The 15525-nt window shown below is 34.9% G+C and overlaps 2 protein-coding genes across 4 annotated transcripts in view; one reads left to right on the top strand and one right to left on the bottom strand.

Moving 5' to 3' along the window:
* LOC123307704 overlaps positions 1–6415 on the top strand; it is a 38027-nt gene extending 31612 nt beyond the window's left edge. The window contains exon 2 of the mRNA XM_044890114.1: positions 5126–6415. Coding sequence (XP_044746049.1) covers positions 5126–5533 — 408 coding nt within the window. The 3' untranslated portion in view covers positions 5534–6415. The remainder of the gene's footprint in view (positions 1–5125) is intronic.
* Positions 1–15525, bottom strand: part of LOC123307700 — a 322483-nt gene that overhangs the window by 147752 nt on the left and 159206 nt on the right. The window lies entirely within an intron of this gene.

The raw sequence follows: 15525 nt of genomic DNA, 5'->3' as shown, positions 1-15525 counted from the left end.
ATTTAGTTGGTATTCAGCATTTTCAGAAGAGTCTGTGTGGGATGTTTTCTTTTAGTCCTATTCGTTTCATCATCGTGTTATTGTATAATTATATCATGCTGTTCTATCAGTTTAGAATGAAACTTCATATTGAGTTTCTTGATTCTTTCATTTATTGGTTCAATTCCTGTCTTTTCGTATAAGAGTTGATTCGGTGGATTATGGAGAACATTGTTTGGGTGTCGCATTCGTGTTATCTTTCTTAGGGCTGTTGTCTCTGCTACTTGCAGATTTTTTATTGCTCTGGATTTGCAGTTTGCGTATATTGGGTGTGCATATTCAATCAATGGCCTACAGATGGTCTTATATATATTTTTGCTGCATTGTAGATGTTGATTCCTTGCTTCTTATATGTCAATTTAGCAAAATATGTGGCTCTGGAGATAGTCTTTTTCTTTATCATCTTTGTGTGGGCATTAAAATTGTATCTATTGTCTATTTGAACACACAAATATTTTATAGTCGGCGAAGGTCTTATGTTAACTCCATTGATATTAATAGTTGGTGAATTTGGGTTGATTATGTGATCAAAGATGATAAACTGAGACTTAGTTGGATTTGGTTTCAACCTCCATTTGTGGAACCATAGTGTGACGGTATTTACTTGTTCTTGCAGGCTTTGTATGCAATTTTGCAATGATTTTTCATGTACTATCAGTGTTGTGTCGTCAGCAAATTATAGTACATAGTGTTTCCTAGATGGGTTGATGGACATATCATAACAGTAAAATTTATATATTGATGTTGATAGTGGAGATCCTTGAGCCGTGCCCTGCTCTGGACTGAAGTGATTAGAAACAGCATTATTTACTTTAACTGTTAGTTTTCTGTTTTCTAGAAATTGCTGACATAGCTTAATTAGGTAGTATGGGCAATTAGTTTCATTCAGCTTATATAAAAGTCCTCTGTGTCACATACTGTCAAGAGCTTTTTTGATATCCAAGCATAACGCAGCAGACTTATCTTTTCCCAACGTCGCATTCTGAACATTAGATATAAGAATTGACAGTGGGTGGTTTGTTGAGTTTTTTTCCTTGAATCCGAACTGAAAATTTGGTATGTATTTGTTTATATGTAGATCAAGCAATTTCTTTTTCATAAAATTTCCCTAGAACTGGAAGCAGGGTGATAGGTCGGTAATTTTCGACTCTTCTACTATCTGTATTTGGTTTATGTATGTTTATTATGGTACCTATTTTCCAAATTTTTGGTAATATGCTGTTATTTATACAATACTCGTATATTTCTATCAGTTTCTTGTGGATGCTCTCATTCAGGACTTTGAAATTGGACCACGGGATGTTGCCTGCTCCAGGTGTGGTGTTTTTAGATTTATGAAGAATTCCATAGTAATCTGCCTCATTAATTTCAATTATCTCATTATTTGTGTTTCTCGTCTTGTTAAAATGATTATCATACCATGCATTCACCCTGTCAAAATGATTCTTATCAAAGTTGGCATCTTCATTCAGTTTGAAAGTATTTTGGTAATGATTTGCAAATAATTCACATTTTTCCTTATCGGTCTGATATTCTTTCACATTATCTTCTAGTGTGGGAATTTGGCGTGACTGTTTGTATCAGGACAGTTAGTTAACTTCTTGGAAAAATATTTTACCTTTGGAATCGTTGATCTTATTACAAACAGTTATCCAGTTTTGTTCCTTATATTGTTGTATCATTTTGTGAATGTTTCTGTTGTATTCATTCAGAGTTCTTTTGAAAATAGGGTCTCCACTTTTTCGATATTCCCTGTACATTTTTCTTTTATATTTGATCATTCTAATGATATATGGAGGAAGTTCGTGAATGAATAGATGTCTCGAGATCATGGGTGTGTGTTTTTTTATACTTTCAGATAAAGCATTATTGAATTTTTCTATATATTCTTCATTTATAAGATCATTTTTGTTCACTTCGATGAAAGCTTCCATTTCCTTGTTTACTTTTTCTATATTGCATTTTCTGTAATTAGGTATAATCTTCTTCTGTTCTTCAGTTGGTTTCACAGTCAGGTCTACTTCCACAACCATTGCCAGGTGATTTGAGCCCAAATCGGGGGTTAATTCAATTTGCTTAATATTCTGTTCTATAGTGTTTTTATCAGGAGTACTATCTTCGTCCTCGTTGCTCAAAAATGTTGGTGGAGTTTCCGCTTTGGTAAACTGTTTGCTTCTCAAAAAGTTGTTGATCCGTTGGTTCTTGGCTTTGTTTACGTTGAAGTCTCCTATTATGATAGCATATTTGCAGAGAGACGCTCTTGAAAATACTTTCTTCTATCTTTGATGCAGGGTGAATGTATACAAGGAAAATATGTAATTTTTCATTTTTGAATGGGACAGAGAAATGGGTTACTTCATTTAAGGGGTTGTTGACTGCTGGTGAATTGGCTTTTCCACATTTTATGCCTGGATGACACTGTACAAGGCTGCCACCTCTCGTGTTCTGTATTTGGTGTCCAAACTTTTGTAGTTGTGTCCAATTTCGGGATTGCGTATTGTCTGAACTTTTTATTTTCGCCTCAACAAACATTGTAAATGATATATTGTTATGTTCTATGAAATGATTGATCAAGTGTTTTTTTGGGATGTAACTGTTTATGTTGTTGTACAAAAATTTAATTGTCGACATGAACTTGACTATTATTTTTGCTGTTGATAGGTTCAGTTGGGGAGGGCTCTTCTGGATCATCCATATCAAACATTAGCACATAAAATCTGTTCCCTGTAAACACCACTGTTGTATCTACATTATATTGACTTATGAACCTCTTCTTGATCTTGAGTAAAAGTTCATTTCTATTGGTGTTTTTTGGTTTGTTGAGTTTACGACAAAATGTATGTACTATGTCATCGTGTATTGTTATGTGTGAGTGTATTCTGCTCATCTTTGTAAGATCCTCTATTTCTCTAGTTTTTTTATTTATAGTTTTAACATTGACTTTTGGGATGCCTTCGATTGGTTTCTTCGGATGGTTGGGACATTTTATGGACCATGCTAAATGGTCTTCAGCATTGCAAGCAGTACATTTTGGTGTATTGGTTGACCTACATTGGAACATTTTGTGAGTTCACTGACATTTTGAGCATTTTGGTGGACTTTTGCAATTTTCAGTTGTATGATCAAATAGTAAGCATTTGTTACAAGGTATCGGTGTTGGTTCTGGTGCATGACTGGGAAACACCATGTAGTGACGATTCATATTAAATAGACCATTGTTAAGTAGTGTCTCGAACGCATTTATTTCTCCTGTAATTATTCGTATATAACCTGTTGGGCAAGAGTGTATTCTTGATACAATTCTTTTACAGTACCGATGTTTTATTCCTAATGAAGTTAATCGTTGACTTATTTCGTCGTTCCTTAATATTCTTTTCAACTTCATAATCAATTCAGCAATCACAGGTGATGCTGGGTTTCCCATGGCAGAGCCTTTAACCTGTGCATAAAATTTCTTATCATATTGAAAATAACTATTCTTCAAAATGAACTTAATAATACATAACACCTTGTCCAGAGAAACATCAATGAAATCACGGTATGTTACCCAGTTCTCCTGTAATAATCGAATAACTAAATTTTGGGGACTATTAGTGAACAAGGATTTGACATCCACACTAATGAGAACATACTCTTCTGGAATATCAGTCGTGAGGGCGATCTTAGAAATGAGATCAACTGAATTTTTTACGGAGTACGAGTGTTAGGGGGCACAATAGACCTTAAGGTCGCAGTGAACTGTAACCCCTTCTCACTATACTATAGCTGTCTAATCTTACCCAAAGCGGTGCATAGGAACTTCGATACATTATACGTGGGTGAACCACAACAAGAAACTACAGGTCTGAGTGGGTTTCCCTCTTTATGTACCTTGACCAAACCGTAAATCTTAGGTGGTACTGAATTATATTTCTTCAATTGTTTTGCCTTACTGTCAGAAACCACTGAACATTCCTGTAACTGCTTAACCAACTCGTTCGATTCCACCTGGATTTTGATAGTTGGATCAGACTTTAATATCTTATACGTCTCAGTATCAGAAAGTAAATTTTTGAGTTTTTGTTCAGTTACGTTACCCTTGTCTGCATTGGTAACATATAGGTCAGGATTATGTTTGAGGTAATCACGTGTTTTTTTGAGAAGATAACGCAGATATTTATGGAATGAACTCACATTATAGCTGTTTTTGAACCTACTGTAGAAACTATGAACTATATCACACAATGTTGAACGCAAACATTTTTTTTCCTCAACCTGTAACCCACACTGTCCCAAAATGAAACCCTCTATATCCGACAATCTTGTGTGGTTCACCCACGTATAATGTATCGAAGTTCCTATGCACCGCTTTGGGTAAGATTAGACACCTATTCTCGTACTCCATAAAAAATTCAGTTGATCTCATTTCTAAGATCACCCTCACGACTGATATTCCAGAAGAGTATGTTCTCATTAGTGTGGATGTCAAATCCTTGTTCACTAATATTCCTCAAGATTTAGTTATTCGATTATTACAGGAGAACTGGGTAACATACCGTGATTTCATTGATGTTTCTCTGGACAAGGTGTTATGTATTATTAAATTCATTTTCAAGAATAGTTATTTTCAATATGATAAGAAATTTTATGCACATGTTAAAGGCTCTGCCATGGGAAACCCAGCATCACCTATCTATCAGGATTGCTGAATTGATTATGAACCACTTGATTGAGTTTGTTTTATCGAAATTAAATTTCCATATACCCTTCATTTTTCTCTATGTTGATGATATTGTTATGTCAGTTCTACGCGATATGATTAACCATGTATTGGCTACCATTAACAACGTCCATTCCGATTTACAGTTTACACATGAAATTGAACAAGACGGTAAAATTCCTTTTCTTGACGAGAGAAGATTGTCGTATAATAACTGACTTATACTAGAAACCTATGGCATCTCATCGGACCTTACATTTTAAATCACTCCATACAACATCTCAAAAACTAGCGATCATCAAGTCGATTAAGCACAAAATTTAAACCTTGTTGCATGTGTCATTTCATGAAAAAAATTTCATTGAACAGGCTAATGTTCTATTCCAGAACGGGTATCCGAAGACCCTTGTTAATAGGATTTTTCATGGTGCTGATCGCCGAACTCCTCAGCCAAGTGTTGGCGCAGATAATGGAGATAAAAAATATTTTAAACTGATTTATGTCCCACAATTAAGCCAAAGAATGGTTAATGTCATGCGCACAACATCTTCTACCATTGTCAGTTATTATAAAAAGACCGTAAAATGCCTATTTTCTCGACTGAAAAATGATGATCCTGATTTCAGGAAGTCGGGTGTTGTATATAAGGTGGACTGTGAAGATTGTGATGAATCATGGAGAAATTTCAAAGAAATGCTGTTCATTAAGAAACACCCTTTTTCTGTTAACGCGCGAACCGATATTGGTTCATTAAACATCGCATATTCGAAACTCATCAATGAAATCCAAATCTAGTCTAGTTTTTCTATACACATGTTAATTCCGTCAGTCTCCCTTGTGTTCTCATTTCCATTTATGAACCCGATATTGATATACGTCAAAAACATTGATGTCCCCCAGAGATGTTTATTATAGTATTTATTGACAACCACGATTTTGAACAATGTTTCAAAGGAAAAAATCTATTAATCTAATATTCATAGGTGAGCTGGTTTAACTTATTTTTGAAATGTCTGAATGCTTGTTTGTGATGAATTGTTAGTTTTAATTGTAGTGTTTAAGTATTAAGTAAATAAGAGTGAAATATACAAATATGTGTAAATGTGGTATTCATGTTGATTACTTTCTATCTAGAGGATTTTTATTGTGTTTATGTAACTGTCATATTTTTCAGCCTGAGGAAGAGACTAAAAGTCTCGAAACGTCGCTAATTGAATAAATTGTATAAAAACTGAGGTTCCTGGTGACTGATATACCCTTTCACAACATATAATATAGGAACGATATAAAAACCTAGTTTAAACTGTAATGTTCTAACATTCCAAATTGATTCATGATTAATACTATTGTCCTGATGGAACCATATTTGTTTTAATACATACAACGTATGATCCTCCTCGAATTAATATTATTCCCTCAAGTCATATGATCGTATTTTTGCTCCAGGCCGATCTCTCATATCAATGCTGCAGTCGGTTAATTCATTTTTCCTTATTCATAATAGTATGCCGAACCGAATAATTACTCATGTTTAAGGAAGAAAAAGACTCATTTCATACCAAGAATTATTATAGATCATGTTTTATAATCCCTGATTTCATTATTGTTTTTCATATTACGATGACGCTCATATTCCTCCTGTTTTTCAAGTTCAGAATGACCTTCCAAGATATTTGGAATATAGGGGAATGTATCAGAATGTACTCAGAACAAAACTTTGTTTCATTCTGACAGCCCTAGAACGCCACCCCCAACGATCAAATGAACCGATTTTTTTTCTATTCAGAATGTTTCAAGGATTCCTTCTCCAGAAGATAAATCAGTTCAAAACATCCGGCCAAGGAAATTGATGGCTAAAGTACATAGAGGGATGACTAAAATATCCTAACATAATTTTTTGTTCATACTACAGCTCCGAGGATCAAAATGAACTATTCAGTCTACGATGAAGCGCATATTCCTCATTTTTCAAGTTCAAAATGGCCGGCCAAGAAAATTGGTGGATAAAGGAATGTTTCACAATATACTCAGAAAAACCACCTCCAACCATGAAAATGAACCGATATTCTCTTTACGATGGAGCGCATGTTCCTTTTTTTTTCCAAAATTTAAAATGGCCATCCAAGAAAATTGATGGAATGGGTGCACGGGGAAATGAATTTTCTTGGCCATTTTCAATTTTCAAAACAAAAAAGAGGAACATACTCTCGATCGTAGAATGTCAGAAAAAAATATAAATTTTTCTGAGTAAATGTGATACATTTCTCATCGTCTACAGACGATGGTGAAAGTATTTTGGTAATGATTTGCAAATAATTCACATTTTTCCTTATCGGTCTGATATTCTTTCACATTATCTTCTAGTGTGGGAATTTGGCGTGACTGTTTGTATCAGGACAGTTAGTTAACTTCTTGGAAAAATATTTTACCTTTGGAATCGTTGATCTTATTACAAACAGTTATCCAGTTTTGTTCCTTATATTGTTGTATCATTTTGTGAATGTTTCTGTTGTATTCATTCAGAGTTCTTTTGAGAATAGGGTCTCCACTTTTTCGATATTCCCTGTACATTTTTCTTTTATATTTGATCATTCTAATGATATATGGAGGAAGTTCGTGAATGAATGGATGTCTCGAGATCATGGGTGTGTGTTTTTTTATACTTTCAGATAAAGCATTATTGAATTTTTCTATATATTCTTCATTTATAAGATCATTTTTGTTCACTTCGATGAAAGCTTCCATTTCCTTGTTTACTTTTTCTATATTGCATTTTCTGTAATTAGGTATAATCTTCTTCTGTTCTTCAGTTGGTTTCACATTTCTGAGTAAATGTGATACATTTCTCATCGTCTACAGACGATGGTGGTGGTTCATTTTAATCGTTGGATCTGGGACTCTAGGGCTCTCCGTATGAAAAAAAGCTTATATTAGGATATTCATTCATTCCTCTATTTACTCCTTAAAACATAAATACATGGAATGGATATTAACGTGCTATGAATGTATTTGTTGTGGTACAAACATTCGATGCAGTGGCGTAAAATAAATGAATTTATATAGCTCCTACCTTTTTGTACGGAAAATTGACGTGACAATGATGTCAGATTCAACTATCTCAATTGTGATTAGCGACTTTAAGCAACTATCTCACTCCAGTCTTTGAAAAACAACAAATGATTATTTTCTATTCCTTGTATCTATGTTCCAAGATTTACTCTATCCGTCAGTTTTTCTGACCGTCTATTTTGAACTGATATTTCTCCAGGAGTAGATATCCATAAAATATTATGAATAGAAAAAAAAGTATGAAATTATAGAATGAACTTATTTAACTTAAAATCCTTGGTAAGAAGTCACTCCATCCCTCCTTATTATTAGATTCGCTTCGGCATTCTATTCTAAATAAGGGAAAAAATTAACAGACTGCAGCATTGATATCAGACATACGGTATTGACCGTGGTGGAATAGTCGTTCTTGAAACTGGACGGCCGGGGGTAAACATCACTACAGTGTATAACAGTATAAATCGGGTTGAGATGTTTGATTGATCTTATGATCGCTTATGACGTTTTTTTATTGATTTTGTGGTAAAAGATGGATCCACCGAAAAAATTGATCGTTAGGCTTACTAGTATATCTCCTATTTTCAATGGTAACTGAGGGAACATAAAGACGTATGCCTGTTCCAAAATCCCATAAAAAAACAGATAAGGCCTGATCGATAGAAAGCGAATCACGTAAAACATTATCCAAATTTTGATCGAAAAAAAAACTTATTTAGGTTGATATCATCTGCAGTTTTGAAATTCGAGAAAGTTAATACCATAGATCAACTTAAAAATATAGATAAATCACCCTTGCATACAGTGCCACCTGTTGTGATGGTACACTAAACAGGAAACATAATTCAAAAGTTGATGGTTAGGTGTCGCTGTATTCGAAACAAGCGGATCGTAATCGCTCGTGAATGATCGTGATATATTACCGAGTCTCAATGGTCAATGTTCGGCACGACTAATGCCCGTTTCCATGAAAACAATCTAATTTCAAAATCCAATAAATTCATCGGAAAAATATTCATTTCGAGTTTTATGTGAAATAGCGGCAATGAAAAAGATTCGATTTAATATCATCGAGTGAAGAGAAAGATAAGTGCTCAGACATATCTTCCATATGCTACACTACAAGAAATTGCGGTGACTTTGGAACTGCTGCTGATGAGTAGCACTGATGGAATTCTTTATTTTTACGCCCACCAATATGCCACTGCCCGATTTTTTACTGTCCGCACACGGAGCACTGTCACGATCTCTTTTAAATACCCTTTATTGCGTCAAATCTGAAATCTCAGAATTTCGAATACCCTCGAAAAGATTAGTTTCGGTTATGAGATATATATCGGCTCTAAATCTCAGCACATTCACCCTGAACTCTGCAATCTTGGAAAGCAAACCATTAACGTTCTGACAATAGTAAACCCTCCATAAAACAAAATAAGAAATAAAATAAATCATCATTTTTGTTGGATGTCTACAACATCAATCATTCACATTCTTTCTATTGACTCTTTATTCTTCATGGCAATAATTCTGAAGGAATCGGTTTTCCTGCAGAAAATGATACCGTTTTTAACCCATACTTTTTCTCCCGTGCAGCAAGCCTGACATCCCTGAATAGAATTTTCCTGGATAAAGTAAAATGCTCATTGATGTAGAAAGCATAAGATACACCACCCAAAGACATCCAGGTGATCCTGTCCCCACGCGAGATGAACTTTTCAATTATATTTTTTATATCACCACTCGAAGCATGATTCGCCTGAACTCAATGAACACTGTCTATCGTGACTGGATTCACATCAAAATTTATATGAGCCCCTATATTTTCAACTACGTTAAAGAGATTTTCGTTATTCTTTTGTGGTACGCCTTGCATTTCCACATTGTTGGGACGAGAGTTTAGTTCAATATCTATATATCTATATATATATATATGTTTGCCAATTTACCTCCAAAGACGGTAAGATTTGTACAGAAACCATTTTTGTTCGAAGAAGAAAGGAAACTTTGTGGCGTGATTTTCTTTTCAAGTCTGCAACTGATGAATCTTCGAATTGTATCATGGGTTGCCTATGATACTACATTTCTGTTTTATTTTGAATATTTGAATTCGAGTTAATCGGTTACATATGTTACCTGCGTCTTATCTTCACCGTTCATTTTCATTCCTGAATTGATCGACTGTGAAACCACACTGCTAAGTGCTTGTATTTCATTGAAAATTGAACTTTAAGAAGTACCTAATTTTTCGAGATTCCTCGTAGAGGCTTTAAGAAGAAGACTTGGTCATTCTCAGGTAAAAATTATGTTGTAATTATGATTGTATCAAATTGTTTTTCTGGTACTAATTTCTTGAATTATTGTCATTCTCAGTGGAATATAAAATTACGCCACATTCAGACTATCAGTCCACCTACCCCTGAACCCTGTCTCAGCACAGATTGCACACTCTCATTCTTTTACAATGACCACCGTTTACATAAAAAATACCATTATTTAAATTGTGAAAATGTAATTTCAGCTGGTCTGATGATGGCTTAATCATAGCCGAAATCGATCGCCAAAGAATTATACAAAAATTACAGTGTGTTTTTATTTACATTCACCGATAATATACAGAAACATACTATGGAAGCATACATTGCCAAAATAGAAAAAATTGGAGTTATCCAAGGTCTTCCAACATCAACCACCATATAGACTTTCTCCAACAATGTAAATATCATGATGTTATCCCGAAGTTCCTAATTTGCAAATTACCATCAGTTTGCAATAAGAAACAAATACAAACAATATTGTTAAAGAAAGAGATCAGAAGAAAATTTAGAGAATCTGGCATAGTAGACACCAAACTCAAATTTTTCCATCACTTTCTTAACAAACGTTCACATTACATTGAATACCATACACTTATCGAACAATTAGAAGAAGACATATATTATTCAAACTATAACTCTGACCAAAGAAGGAGAAAGAGCTCAAAAGATTAATCGACGATAAGAACAGCCATATAAAAACTAAAAACACCACAGGATAATTTACAGCAGGGAACTACTCTGAACTACCACAGTTTCCACAGAAGGTTCACTAACCTCTCCAACGTTACGTTCGAACAAGATGAAGTTGAAGTCTTGAATTTGGGACATAAATTTGCACCAATCCCTTACACAGTGAACATCGGTAGAACAGCTGTAAGTCTGGAAATACAGATCAGGAACAGTCCAAATTATGACATCATGACCAGGGAACTTGCAGACACCTTAAGAACATTTAAAGATACAAAGATGAGAGTGTGCAACCCTAAACAATATTTGCCTAACAAAAATTTACATAGAAATATAAACAAGATTCAAAAAAGTATTAGTGACAATGACCTCATAATGACTAAAGCTGACAAGAATGCAGGACTAGTATTACTTGAGAAAACGTCATACATGGACAAAACACTTGACTTTTTCAATAAGAACGAAACGAAAACGAAAAATAACCCCCTTTTAAAATACACAACAAAGGTGAATAGAATACTCAAGGAAACAAATACTATTTTAGTGAAATACGGACACACTTAGTATAGTTTAAAAGAAAGAAATCCACAGGTTTCAAAACTATACAGCACTATAAAACTTCACAAACCTGAAAAAAGTATCCGACCTATAGCTTCAGCAATTTCTTCACCTGCACATAAGATCTCAAAATTCATCGACCACATAAATTAAAATATAGTTCTAAACATGCAATTAAGAACTCTTTAGAATTGGTTAAACATATTACATCTCTCAAATTAGACCCAGATAAAAATTACACCTCAATATCTTTCGACATAGTTAATCTATACACGAACGTGCCTGTCAGTGATTCACTTACACTAATTGAGGAACAACTCATAAAACACTATAATTCGGAGAATTTTTTGAATTTAGACAAAACCGACATCGATAGACGGGTGTGAAGGCAGCAACGGTTTCCAGCAACGGTTTTTTCATTTTCGCTTTTACCATACAGAATGTAAAAATACCCGTTGTTCGGGGTTTTTTGATACAAATCGGTTATTAAGAACATTATAAACACAGTCTATAGGGTGAAATAATTTGTGCATCGAAAACTACCTCCACCAACCCCCCGAAATTGAACTATCTTGATACACAGTGAGAAAAACCCCGTTGCTCGGAGATTTTCTATGAAAATGGGTTCTTACCCACATACTGAACACGACCTATAGGGTGAAATAATTTGTGCATCAAAAACTACCCCTCCGCCAACCCTCTGAAGTTGAACTAACTTGATACAGTAAAAAGTGTGAAAAAAAAACGTTGCTCGGTGTTTTTTGATGGAAATGGGTTATTTGCATTATACTGAACACGACCTTTAGGGTGAATTAATTTGTGCATCAAAAACTACCCCTCCGACAACCCTCTAAAGTTGAACTAACTTGATAGAGTAAAAAGTGTAAGAAAAAAACCGTTGCTCGGTGTTTTTTGATGAAAGTGGGTTGTTACCAATATACTGAACACGATCTATAGGGTGAAATAATTTGTGCATCAAAAACTACCCCTCCTCCAACCCTCTGATGTTGAACTATCATGATACAGTAAAAAGTGTGAAAAAAAAACGTTGCTCGGTGTTTTTTGATGGAAATGGGTTATTTGCATTATACTGAACACGACCTTTAGGGTGAATTAATTTGTGCATCAAAAACTACCCCTCCGACAACCCTCTAAAGTTGAACTAACTTGATAGAGTAAAAAGTGTAAAAAAAAAACGTTGCTCGGTGTTTTTTGATGGAAATGGGTTGTTTGCATTATACTGAGCACGACCTATAGGGTGAAATAATTTGTGCATCAAAAACTACCCCTCCGCCAACCCTCTGAAGTTGAACTAATTTGATACAGTAAAAAGTGTGAAAAAAAAACGTTGCTCGGTGTTTTTTGATGGAAATGGGTTGTTACCAACATACTAAATACGACCTACAGGGTGAAATGATTTGTGCATCAAAAACTACCCCCCACCAACCCTCTGAACTTGAACTAACTTGATAGAGTAAAAAGTGTAAAAAAAACCGTTGCTCGGAGTTTTTTGATGGAAATGGGTTGTTCCCAACATACTAAACACGACTTATAGGGTGAAATAATTTGTGCATGAAAAACTACCCCTCCTTCAACCCTCTGATGTTGAACTATCTTGATGCAGTAACAAGTGTAAAAAAAACCGTTGCTCGGTGTTTTTTTATGGAAATAGGTTGCTACCAACATACTAAATACGATCTATAGGGTGAAATAATTTGTGCATCAAAAACTACCCCTCCGCCAACACTCTGAAGTTGAACTAACTTGATACAGTAAAAAGTGTGAAGAAAAACCGTTGCTCGGTGTTTTTTGATGGAAATGGGTTGTTACCAACATACTAAATACGACCTACAGGGTGAAATAACTTGTGCATCAAAAACTACCCCTCCACCAACCCTCTGAAGTTGAACTAACTTGATAGAGTAAAAAGTGTAAAAAAAAAAAAACCGTTGCTCGGTGTTTTTTGATGTAAATGGGTTGTTTGCATTATACTGAACACGATCTATAGGGTGAAATAATTTGTGCATCAAAAACTACCCCTCTCCAACCCTCTGAACTTGAACTTACTTGATAGGATAAAAAGTGTAAAAAAAACCGTTGCTCGGTGTTTTTTGATGGAAATGGGTTGTTTGCATTATACTGAACACGACCTATAGGGTGAAATAATTTGTGCATCAAAAACTACCCCTCCGCCAACCCTCTGAAGTTGAACTAACTTGTTACAGTAAAAAGTGTGAAAAAAAACTCTTCGCTCGGAGTTTTTTATGGAAATCGGTTGTTACCAATATACTTAACACGACTAATAGGTTGAAATAATTTGTGCATCACACTTTTTACTGTATCAAGTTAGTTCAACTTCAGAGGGTTGGCGGAGGGGTAGTTTTTGATGCACAAATTATTTCACCATATAGATCGTGTTCAGTTTAATGCAAACAACCCATTTCCATCAAAAAACACCGAGCAACGGGTTTTTTTTTACACTTTTTACTCTATCAAGTTAGTTCAACTTCAGAGGGTTGGCGGAGGGGTAGTTTTTGATGCACAAATTATTTCACCCTATAGATCGTGTTCAGTTTAATGCAAACAACCCATTTCCATCAAAAAACACCGAGCAACGGGTTTTTTTTTACACTTTTTACTCTATCAAGTTAGTTCAACTTCAGAGGGTTGGCGGAGGGGTAGTTTTTGATGCACAAATTATTTCACCCTATAAGTCGTGTTCAGTATAATGCAAACAACCCATTTCCATCAAAAAACACCGAGCAACGGTTTTTTTTTACACTTTTTATCCTATCAAGTAAGTTCAACATCAGAGGGTTGGAGGAGGGGTAGTTTTTGATGCACAAATTATTTCACCCTATAGATCGTGTTCAGTTTAATGCAAACAACCCATTTCCATCAAAAAACACCGAGCAACGGGTTTTTTTTTACACTTTTTACTCTATCAAGTTAGTTCAACTTCAGAGGGTTGGCGGAGGGGTAGTTTTTGATGCACAAATTATTTCACCCTGTAGGTCGTATTTAGTATATTGGTAACAACCCATTTCCATCAAAAAACACCGAGCAACGTTTTTTTTTTCACACTTTTTACTGTATCAAGTTAGTTCAAACTCAGAGGGTTGGCGGAGGGGTAGTTTTTGATGTACAAATTATTTCACCCTATAGATCGTGTTCAGTATAATGCAAACAACCCATTTACATCAAAAAACACCGAGCAACGGTTTTTTTTTTTACACTTTTTATCCTATCAAGTAAGTTAAAGTTCAGAGGGTTGGAGAGGGGTAGTTTTTGATGCACAAATTATTTCACCCTATAGATCGTGTTCAGTATAATGCAAACAACCCATTTACATCAAAAAACACCGAGCAACGGTTTTTTTTTTTTACACTTTTTACTCTATCAAGTTAGTTCAACTTCAGAGGGTTGGCGGAGGGGTAGTTTTTGATGCACAAGTTATTTCACCCTGTAGGTCGTATTTAGTATGTTGGTAACAACCCATTTCCATCAAAAAACACCGAGCAACGGTTTTTCTTCACACTTTTTACTGTATCAAGTTAGTTCAACTTCAGAGTGTTGGCGGAGGGGTAGTTTTTGATGCACAAATTATTTCACCCTATAGATCGTATTTAGTATGTTGGTAACAAACTATTTCCATAAAAAAACACCGAGCAACGGTTTTTTTTTACACTTGTTACTGCATCAAGATAGTTCAACATCAGAGGGTTGAAGGAGGGGTAGTTTTTCATGCACAAATTATTTCACCCTATAAGTCGTGTTTAGTATGTTGGGAACAACTCATTTCCATAAAAAAACTCCGAGCAACGGTTTTTTTTAAACTTTTTACTCTATCAAGTTAGTTCAAGTTCGGAGGGTTGGAGGGGGGTAGTTTTCGATGCACAAATTATTTCACCCTATAGACTGTGTTTATTATGTTCTTAATAACCCATTTGTATCAAAAAACCCCGAACAACGGGTATTTTTACATTCTGTATGGTAAAAGCGAAAATGAAAAAACCGTTGCTGGAAACCGTTGCTGCCTTCACACCCGTAACGAAAGATGGATTACCTATGGGTTCACCATCCAGCGGCCTTATTGCGGAATTTTATGTTGACCATGTAGAAGAACTAATAATGCAATTACCATATAAGAAGAATATAATC

This window comes from Coccinella septempunctata, chromosome 2 (genome assembly GCF_907165205.1).
Source record: "Coccinella septempunctata chromosome 2, icCocSept1.1, whole genome shotgun sequence".
Classification (NCBI taxonomy): domain Eukaryota; kingdom Metazoa; phylum Arthropoda; class Insecta; order Coleoptera; family Coccinellidae; genus Coccinella; species Coccinella septempunctata.
The sequence above is the reverse complement of the archived record's forward strand: the minus strand, read 5'-3'. Positions and strand labels throughout refer to the sequence as shown.